Source organism: Myotis lucifugus, unplaced genomic scaffold, assembly GCF_000147115.1.
Source record: "Myotis lucifugus unplaced genomic scaffold, Myoluc2.0 scaffold_51, whole genome shotgun sequence".
Lineage (NCBI taxonomy): Eukaryota > Metazoa > Chordata > Mammalia > Chiroptera > Vespertilionidae > Myotis > Myotis lucifugus.
The window spans coordinates 2945126-2956698 of NW_005871099.1; the positions used below are offsets into that span (position 1 = coordinate 2945126).

Below are 11573 nucleotides of genomic sequence, written 5' to 3' on the forward strand. Positions count from 1 at the left end.
ATTTTCAAAGAAAATGAATGTTTTGAAGATTGCCAAAGTAGAATGGAGGAATCTTGGAATCTGGGAATAAAGGAGAAGATGAAAAGGTTCTGAGGCTTGTATCTAGATAAACAGAAGGATGATAATTCCAAAATAAGATAGAAAAAAAGTGTAGGCATTCTTCTCTAGATAAGGATCAGCAGGCATTTACGTTGTTAAAATGATCCAACTCTCCCTTCTGGATGTAGGGTGCTCTGCACCCACTGGAACTTTCTGCTCTTAGGGCAAGTCATTTAACTTCTATATTTTCTATTATATCATTTAGAATTAAGATATTTTTTAATTGAACCCTTGTAAATTTTAGCACAATTTAATAAATTATGCTAGAAGCAATTAGGAGATTTTTCATGTAATGCAGATACATTTCAATTACTATTTTATTAATTTTTAATTTTTTAATATTTTAATTTGAAATAATCTCATACATGTAAAAAAAAAACTATAAAATACTACAGCATATTATATGTACCCTTCACCCAATTTTAGGTGTTAATGATTTAAACATAACCATTATACAACTAACAATATTTGGAATATATTTTTCTTATAATTTCTTTAATGTTACTTAATACATTTACTTTGTTTTTGTTAATCTTCATCCAAGGATATTTTTCCATTGAATTTTAGAGAGAGTGAAGGGAAAGGGAGAGACACATTGATTGGTTGCCTCCTGCACATGCTTTGATAGGGACTGAGGATCAAGCCAGCAACTGAGGTACATGTCCTTGACTGGAATCAAACCTGGGACCCTTCAGTCCACGGGGTAATGCTCTATCCACTGAGCAAAACAGGCTGCAGCTTAATTCATTTACTTTTAATCTATATGTGTCTTAATATTTAAAGTGGGTTTTGTTTTTGATTCACCCTCATAATCTGTCTTTTAATTGGTGCATTTATGCCACTGACTTTCAGAGTGCTTACTGATAGAGTTACTACCATATCAGGCGGCTGCTGGGGCTTCTGGGGTGGGCGTGCCTTGCCGCCCCAGGACCCACCAATCGGGTCCCGGGGCAGCAAGGCAGCAAGGCAGGCCAGCTGCTGGGGCTTCTGGGGTGGGCGTGCCTTCCCGGGTGGCCGGCCTGCCCTGGATGGTGGCGGGCTGGTGGTTCGGGCTGTCCCTCCCTGCCTGCAGTATGCAAATTAGCCACCATCTTTGTTGGCAGTTAATTTGCATATCATGCTGATTAGCCAATGGGAGGCGTAGCGAAGGTACGGTCAATTACCATGTTTGTCTATTATTAGTTAAGATAGTATGTGTTAGTAAAAGTGCTGGATCCAAACACTTTAGTCATCCGTGGGATACAGAGGTAGAAAGTATAAAGGAGCTAGCTGCCTGGGGTCATTTTCATTGGCAGAGCAAGCTGATTTATCCAGTGTCAACTTCATGAGATCTTACAGTGAGAGTAAGAGCTCTCTGTAGATACAATTTACTACACTATAAAATGAAATAGATTAGTTCCATTATTGCTTCCCCCTTCAAACTAATGTTTATCTCATTACTAGGATAAACCTTCAGAAACTATATTTCTTCACACCTTTTATTTAGTCCTGCACATTAAATGTTCTGAATAGGTAAGAACCTTCATCCAGAGAACATGTTTCTGAGGATTAAGTTAACACATATAAGTGGCTTTCATACAGCCTCTGAAAAACAGTGCTATGCCAGGAGATGAAATTCAATACAAACAAGATTACCAGACTTATTAAAAGATCTAGTAGCTTTCCTTGCTACTCAAGTGCATGGCATAAAGAAAAGGAAAGTAGCAATTACAGATAATTATTAAGTATCACAGTCAAATTACTGAGTATTACTTGGGATTTTTGGAAGAAAGAGATAATTTCAGCATGGAAAGTAAAATTATTATAGATTCTAGGGCAGGGTTAATATGCCCGCTTTAAAATTATAGAGAAGGATTAGTGAATAGAACAAATTATAGCAAGCTGACTTCCTCTCTGTAACAGGCTCAGCAAGTGGAAATATAAATTTTATTTGGAAATTTCAATTTTAAATATTGACTTGCCTGAATATTTCAAGACATTTTGCTTGTTTGTTACTTGAATATATTGAACAATTGACCTAATAGTTTAGATATGCTTGTTAGGTGTAAAAGTTTATTTTCCATTGCATCAAGTGTTGAGAAATAAAAAGAATTTATGCTTATTGAATAATCACTAATTCAGGCACTATGCTAACAATTTACTTTTATTATGCTAGCATGTAAAAAATTTATTGTTTAGATCTGAAACTGATAGAACAGAAACAATTGAAAGGAAGGGAAATGCAATTATACATAAGGAAATATGCATCACTACTTTGACTATTGGCAGGTATTAGGACATTAATAAGACTTTCTGTAATGACTGGGTTTAAAACTTTGAGTAAACAACAATTATTTAAAACATAACATGTTTAGTACAGGGCCAGGACTAAGTAATATTCAGGTAATATCACAATATGTCCAAAAATTTATTAAACCCTAAGGCTGAAAGAGATATCATGAATAGTCTATAAATAATCTTATTATATATTTTCACTTTATAAGATGAGAAAATACAAAGCAGATATATTTAAGACTGGTATGCCATCTCACAAAGCTAGAAGCCAGAATACCCTGTTTTAAAAATCCATCTTAATTCCCTATCAGGCTTTTCTTAGATGTGAAATGAGTGGTAGAAGGTAGATAAAAATTTATGAGGTGATAGACTATCAGGGCTAAATATACATCTTATCCAACACCAAATCAGACTTGTTAGCTAGCAACAGTGACTTGTGTCATTGAAGGAAGTATTTATTTGTAAATGCAAAGAATCTAAGTGTTAGTGAGAATTTTATTCACTCTGTTGCTTTTTTCCTTACACAGACATTCCTTTTACAAAATACTATTTTTTCCCTTCTTTTTCACATTTTAGTCATTTCCAGTTCATTAAACACTGCCTCTAAAGAGATTTTTTGCCTAAAATTGTCTTGCACTGACTAAAGCTTCTCAGGTTGCAAGAGAATTCTTAGAATTCTGAGAGAGAATAAACCTCAATTTATACTATGTTCAGTTAAGTGTTACAGATACCAATAATGTAAATAAAAAGAAATACTTATTAATCAATAGTCACTTATTTTAAATCACTTTGCATGTTAAAGTCAATTCCATATAAAATCTCATATAATTATGAATATTTAAGAAAGTATTTATTGCTGTTTTGTTGTTTAATATAAATAACCCGCATAAGTGACCTAATGTGTATATGTAGACAATAACTGCTAGCTATTGTTTAAACACCTAAAAGAACTGCTTGCTATGCCTTCTCTGCTTTTAAGGTCCTATTTGTGGCTAAAATAAAGTTTGAAAATAGCCCCTAAAAATAATTTTATTCTGATAACATTTTAATAAATATCCTTAAATGAATATCTACATAAATTAGTCAATATTTTAAAAATCGTATTCATAAAAAATATGTAAAGTGTTCATAAGAGAATAGAGCCCTAACTGGGCCACTAAACAATTTGGCAAGTTACTTAGAACACCCAAGCTACTGTTTTCTTGTCTAATATGGGGCTTATAGCAACCTTATTTTTTGTTGTGAAATCTGATTATGTTTTCTTAATTGTAATGTTTTTTAAAATATTATTTTCTACAAATATAAATTAGATATATGAAAATATAGATATAAGTATGTGTATAAATGTGTGCATGTAGATATGACATACACACATTTTCCAAAGGTAAAATATAAGTAAACTTTTTTTCTGAGAAAACAAAAAGTGGAGAGAGCACTGCATACCTTAATGGAGAATGCAATGCCTGAGAGTATGAAAAAGAAGGCTGTGGAAAATAAAGATAGGCCAATTTTACAATTATACTTAGTTGGAGCATTTTAACTAGCTAAAGACATAGACACAATTTTGTTAACATGGAATTAAATTATACATGCTTTGTCAAAATAATTATATTTTTTAATTTAATGAAGAGAATATTATCACAGTAAAAAACAAGGGAATAGTTTAATTTCAATAAATACAGGGGTGGGTAAAAGTAGGTTTATAGTTGTTCATATGGATAATAGTACAAGAATAAAAATTCTGAGTACTCACAACTGTAAGCCTTCTTTTGCCCAATCTGTATTTTAGCCATATTACTTTACCAAATATCTCACTAAGTTTAAGAAACTAAAATATTTTTGATTTAAGAATTAGTATTGAAAAGATTGAGCAATTATTATGATTTTAATACCATATTTCAAATTTGAATTTTATTGATTAATTCTCTTCTTAAAGGAAATCAGCACTCTTACACTACCTTCCATTAGATTTCTTCTTCAGATTTTCCTCCCTTCCCTTCCCCCTTCTTTCCTTCTTTCCTCCTTTCTTTCCTTCCTTCCTTCCTTCCTTCCTTCCTTCCTTTCTTCCTTCCTTCCTTCCTTCCTTCCTTCCTTCCTTCCTTCCTTCTTTCCTTCCTCCCTCCTTCCCTCCCTCCCTCCCTCCCTCCATTACTATAGTCTCTGCTGTGGTCTTTTAAATATTTTAGAAAGGCTTTCTGTTTCTTTTCCCCAATGTGCTCTTTCAGGGAACTTATTTCTTTCCTTGAACCCTTTAAACATGTTTTCTCTATTATTGGTAGTTTAAATGGGATAGATCAGTGTTTCAGCTTACCAATATTTCCAGGAATATAAGATGCTCCTTTGATCCACAGATTTATTCTTCTGTTATTTCAGAGAAATATTATATTTTAAATAGAAGTTATTTTCTATTCTCTTGAATTTATTTTTTCTGAACCCTTGTGGACACAGTGGACAAAGACGTTTTTGTCACTATCTATGTACCTGTTTCTAATGAAAAGGCATTCAGATACTATGAAAAAGGTCAGACATGATTGGTAGTGATGACTCACAATGAATACATTTGTCCTGTGAGACCTCCTCAGTAGGCATGTCCCTTTCATCCTTTAGCAGAAACATTAAAGAACAATTTGGAACATTTTTTCAAGTAGGAGAAACTTATCAAGAACTTCACAAGTATCACACCCTGAAGCATATATATTTAACCATCCAGGAAAAAGCAGGCAATGTGACGACTTGAGAACTTCAATTAGCAAGTTTTTAATTCCACCTTCCTACCCAAGTAAGAAAGTAGAAAACAACAATAAATTACATATGTGTTGGAGTTTTAAGGCCTATAAAAAGGGAATATAACCTATAAAAGTGAATTTCTCTCAGAAAAACTTGTCCTGCTGTTTCATTTCTTCATTCTCATTGATGTGATCAATTCTGTCCACAACCTCTATTGGCTCTAAATAGTGGGAGTTTTTCTGACTCCCCTCCTTACCATGTCAGAATTCTTTTTTTCTTCCCCTATTCCATGTAGGCTTTGAAAGATGGGGCAGTAGTTCTATTTGCTTTTCTATGACTTTGGAGAAAAGAAATATTGCTGTTTCATAGATAGACTTGCACCCTGGATGACTAAGTTTTACTTTCTTTTTTAAGATATAATGTTATTTATTTATTTATTTATTTATTTATTTATTTATTGCCAGCGTTCACTGCAAGTTGTGGTATGTCTTTTTCCAATGAAAAGATACTCTTAGCTTTGAATTTTTTTCTCTACTTTATACTGGAGCTTAGTTGTTTTTCCTGATTCCACTGAAATCCACAGGTCTTCCTAGTGATGAGTCAAGACTGCTGCTCTCAAGGGTTTTAGTGTGACCTTTCTGGGGCTGCCTACTCTCAGCGCTCATCCACTTCTCTGTGATGGGGATTTAGTGATAATTCCCAAGGTTTTGTCAATTAATCATTCTTTTCCTGGCAAGATTTCAAAATATGGTATTTTTCATTAAATATTATATCTGTATTATGTCATTTACTAAAGCAATAAATATTTAAATATGTAATTTTATATTTTAATTCGATATTTTAAATTTATGTTATTGATAGCTATATTCCACACAAACAAAAGTTCTTTGATGACCCTCCATTTTTTTAAGAGTATGAAGAGGTCCCAAAACCAATATGTCTAAAAACAAATGATCTGTATTTATTTTTAAATACCTTCAATAAATTTCTAATGTTCTAAAAGTTAAAACCAAATTCTTTAGATGGCATCAATTAACAATGTTATACTAACATGGACATTCAGTTTTGTAGGCCCATGATGTTCCCTTAGTGAACACAGTATTCCTTCTCTTTAGAATGTTCTTAACCATCCATTTAACTTAGTTAATTTTTCCTCATCCTTCTGGTTTCAACTCAAGCAGCACTTACTCAGTCTCTTCTGAACCATGCATGCTCTGGCACTTCATAACTCTTTCTTTCTTTTTAATTATAGATTTATCAATTTACATATTTCATTAATGAATTTCTTTTCAATAGACAGAAAAACCATAAAATCAATAAGCATATATGGCTTGGCTCACAATTGGATCAATTCTTCCTAACAGGGTGCTTAACACAGAATGGGGAGGGAAGTAAAATATTTGTTGGTGAATAAATGTATGAATTGATAGAGGAAACGGTAAATGAATAAAGAATATGACCTAGCTTGCCTAACTTCTTAAAAATATGTAAAGATCCAAGATAAACATTGAAAAGAAATACATTGGATTCATTTATTTATTGTTAATTTTTAAAATACATTTTTATTGATTTTAGAGAGAAAGGGAGAGGGAGAAACATCAATGATAAGAGAGAATCATTGATTGGCTGCCTCCTGCATGTACCCTACTGGGGATTGAGCCCACAACCTGGGCATGTGCCCTGACAGGGAATCTAACGGTGACCTCCCAGTTCATAGGTTGATGAACCACTGAACCACACTGGCCAGGCTCGGATTTATTCAAATAACTCATTGTATTTTCCCTTGTGCATTTTTATTACTATGTGTTTTTGTTCACTACTTATTTTACAAAAGAAATAAAAAGGAAGCAGAAATAACACGCAATGACATTTAATTTTGTTAACAAGTGTTCTTGAGAAGTCTGATAATGAGCAATTATTGGCAAATAACTCATATTTCATATGACATTCATTCCTATTAATTATACTAGAATTCTATCATTTTTTGTATTTATTTCTTCCTATAGTTAATATTTATCACCTCGTTTGGCTTAAAAACATCTATAATTGAGTAATATTTATCTACTTGCATGACCTCCATAACTTTCTAATTACTAGCTTATCATTATACTTTATATACTTTGTTGTGAGTATATAATTTATCAATCTCCCATGAAACCTTAAATTCTTTAAGGGCTAGGACCATAATTTATTTATCTGTAGGATGTAATAAGGTGTTTAGCCATTGACAAACACTCAATTAATGATTTTATGAGTGAATTTTTCAACTAAACATTTAATAAATGTATATATTTCTTTTTTTTTCTAAAGTTTTACTTTTACATATGTCTCCTTTTTCCCCAATTGTGTATATATTTATTAACAGGTTTTTTAAATTCTTACAGTTAAAACTCAGGTAATGGGAGAAATCAAGATTGCATTAAAGAGGGAAATGAAGACAGATGGTGAACAACTAATAGTTGAAGTTCTCCAATGCAGAAATATCACCTACAAATTTAAATCTCCCGATCATTTACCAGGTATCTGATTCTATGAAAATGAGCAATATAATATGTATAGGAAATTTTTAGGAATATGTCCTAAATAGTTTGCAAAATATGAACTAAAAGTTGGGCTGCACACCAAATATGTCAGGAAAAAAATGTGAAATAAGAAATTTCTGTTATATAGAATAAGTTGATATTTTATTAGCTTTTAGTGAGATTTTTTTTCAACACATAAACTTGGTGATTCATTTATTATACAACTGGGAAACAAATTTAAATGGCTGAGGAAATTGATGTTACCTTTTAATCCTTTTATGTTGTCTGGAACAAATTGAACACAATCTGCTGGCTTTGTATAAGTTATAAAAGAGTACTCAGTGTACAATTATAATGCTTTCAAAAGGACATCGTATGATTAATGGACACTTAACAAGCTGAATTCTTATTTTTAGATTTATATGTGAAAATATATGTGATGAACATTTCTACCCAAAAAAAGGTGATCAAGAAAAAAACAAGAGTATGTAGACATGATCGAGAGCCTTCATTCAATGAAACTTTTCGATTCAGCCTAAGTCCTGCTGGACATTCTCTTCAGGTAATTGTGCATTATACAGTTACTATTGAAACATATTTATTCATACAGTATTTATTTTCCATTCAGTTATTCAATATTTATAACCTTATCTTATACTATGTTGCATTTTACAAGTTGATTAATTCTTAGAGGTGTCTTCCCTTAGGGGCCCTTTAGGATTCCACAGACAACCTATCCAATTAGTTACTAAGTCTTCTTTATTCTGTCATTTGTTTTATACACAATTATTTCCATGCTCAATACCACTAATCCTCTTTGGGTTCTCATCTTTGTTATTCAAATTATTTCAACACTATACCTGGCCTACTTGCTATCAGTGTCTTACCCTTTTAATTCATTTCATCCTACTGATGGCTGATGTATCTTTTTAAAACATGGCTAGGTTACAGTAAAGGCCCTCAAACACTCCCCAATATCCTGACTCTGAATTCAGAGTCCTCTAAGGTGAGTTCTGATTCATTTGATTTTATCTTATCTCCTTATATACCTTCCCACACACACTATATTTCAGTCACAACAGAATCTTTTCAAATCAGATTAAGCCTCCAATCCTTTGCTTATATTTTTACTCCCCTTAAATAAGCTCTTCTCCATCTCTCTTCATCCATCACAGAACTCCACATCTTTTCATGTAAACTCAGCCCTTTACGGATGAGCCTAGAGATAATTCAACACTCCTTATTCATACATCATTTTGCTTATCTTATTAAGCAGCCAATCCCAATCTGTCTTGTAAAATTATTTATAGACTTCCCTGTCATTGCTTGTATACAGTCAGGTTCTCTAGGGCAAGTCTTGATTTTCAGTGTTCTTTGTTCCACAGCCTAATACAATGCTTGTACATAGTATGTCTTCAGTACAAGTAGAAATAAAAAAATAAAAGAGGTCCAGCCAGAGTGGCTCAGTGGTTGAGCATCAGTCTATGAACCAGGAGGTCATGGTTCGATTCCCGGTCAGGGTTGTGGCCCCGATCCCCAGTGTGGGGCATGTAGAAGGCTCTCATCATTAATGTTTCTATCTTTCTCTCCCTCTCCCTTCCTCTCTGAAAATCAATAAAAACAATATATATTTTTTTAAGAATAAAAGAGGAGCCCAGTCGGTGTGGCTCAGTGGTTGAGCATGGACCCATGTACAACTGGTTCAGTTCCTGGTCAGGCCATATGCTGGGGTTGCTGGGTCAATCCCCAGTAGGGGGTGTGCAGAGGCAGCTGGCCCAATCTTCTTCTTCATTGATGCTTCCATCTCATCAATGTTTCTGTCTATCTCTTCCTCTTAAAAATCAGTAAAAACTTATTTTTTAAAAAAAGGAAGAAAGGGAAAGAAGAAGGAAGGAAAGAGATGAAAAAAATATGGGAAGAGAAGACCATGGTACCAGCCCTTAAAACAAAGGCCTTCAGAGACAAATACAAGTGCTATTACAAAGCAAAGACTGAATAGAGAGAGTTAACTTACATTAGAATGAGAGAGAATAAAAAAGTTAAAGGAGACTCTGCAGTCTGTGTGAACAAATGTCTCATTTACAGAGATTAAGTAGCTAGAAAAGGAACTGAGAGGAAGAAAGATCATCAGTTTGTGGAAATGTGATAAATTTGATGGGAAATGCTGATGTGAATTCCTATGCAAATCTTTTGAAGACATTCTTGTTATTAGTTCACTTACAAGTATGCTGCTACCACACCTCAATCCCCAGTGTGGGGAATCCTGTTATTGTTTGTGGGATTTCTTTGATGATAAAATGTCCTTAAAAGAGGTTGAAAAATATACACATGTATATATAATTTAGGCTCTTTTTTCTAGGTTTTACTTTTCTCCAACGGAGGGAAATTTATGAAAAAGACCTTGATTGGTGAAGCCTGTGTCTGGCTTGACAAAGTGGATCTCAGAAAAAGAATAGTCAACTGGCACAAACTTTTGGCCAATTCTACTCAAACCCATTGAAGAAATGTGTCTGCTCAGGTTATAGAAACTGCACTAAATGATCTTAAATCAAGACTATAGTTGGATACTATTGTATTAAGCTATGTTTTCAGGGGTAAACATGAGAGAAGGAACAACAGGCAAAAATATATGTAAAGCCTTGTGAGTGTGTTGTTGTGAAACACAGAAAGAAACTCAATTGGAAATGTTTCATGTGTGGAAGGCCAAAAGGAAAAGGAGCTCTGAGACCTCGGATTTCTTGCAGCTGTCAAGAAAGACAGAAAATGTTTGAGTACTTGATGCGAAAATCTTTGAGCAGAGCTGAGCTAGAGCTAAAGGCAGAGGCTCAAAGATTAAAAATGGTTTCTAATGCAGACAAAAGTAGTCCTTTATGCAAATAGTCCTTGGTTGAAAGGAAAGAACTGATGTGATAAATCTGTTTTCAAAAGATTTTTTTATCTTCTCAGACAATGTATTGTTTTGAGATTGTTACATAGGATACACCTACAATATGTGTCCAAGGCTAGAAGTAAGGTAGTTGTGGTCATAGGAAAAAGAGAACCCAAAATGTAGAAATTATGGTTTTCTCTGTGTTTAAATGTTACAAGGGTAAACCACACTAATTTTGGAACTCATGTTGTAAAAGCACATTTGTACAATCTGAAGTAATGTAGAATGAAGATAATACTAAGTAGAAATGGGATTACATTTATCTAGAAATAAAGCCAGGTTTAGCTAAGAAAGAATATTGCACCACAAAATGTTGGGACCTTGGTTGAAAAAAAAATCTTCATAATTTACACTTAAATCAAGACATTTTCATTCTACATACCAAAGGACATAGATTAAATTGGTATGTTCTAGGAAGCATGATAATTTTTTTGTGGAATTACAAACGAATGTATTATCCCACAGATTTTATTTCTCTTGAGTGATGTATTGACGGAGTGAAAATTATTCCTCTGGCAAACAAATCCTAGTAATCTGTGACCCTGATTTATTAAACTGGTATCATTTTCTGCTTTTTATAATTTTTTTTCTTAACACATTAACTGATTGTACAATGAAAACCCTCAGATTCTCTCTCTGCTCCATTTTCTTCTTTTAGTGATGATATCACAGTGATCAAGTTTGTTCATGTTGGGAAAAATATATGAAAAGTTCACATTATATTGAATATATTGTGAGCTATTTGAATAGTCTAGAATGAAAGCACCAACGTCTAAGTCACTAAAAGGAAGCACCCTCTCCTCCATCCGCCAACAACATTAACAAGGGAAGGAACACACAGTTGTAGGAAACACACTCAATTGGGATTCAAAGGCCTGCCTTCGGGTCTTGGTTCTGCCATTGACTAACTGGGTCCCCTTGCACATGTCACTTAAACTCGCTTTCCCCCAGTGTCCTTATTTGTAGGATAAAAAAGCTTAATATTTCTAGCCTTTTTGGTGGGATGTTAGGATGATCAAACT

At 33.4% G+C, this 11573-nt stretch overlaps 1 protein-coding gene across 1 annotated transcript in view; it reads left to right on the forward strand.

Moving 5' to 3' along the window:
* Positions 1-10338, forward strand: part of PCLO (piccolo presynaptic cytomatrix protein) — a 274100-nt gene extending 263762 nt beyond the window's left edge. The window contains 3 exon segments of the mRNA XM_014455816.2: positions 7485-7619; positions 8039-8184; positions 9982-10338. Of these exon segments, the coding sequence (XP_014311302.1) occupies positions 7485-7619; positions 8039-8184; positions 9982-10122 (422 nt within the window). The 3' untranslated portion in view covers positions 10123-10338.
* The last annotated feature ends 1235 nt before the right edge of the window (positions 10339-11573 follow it).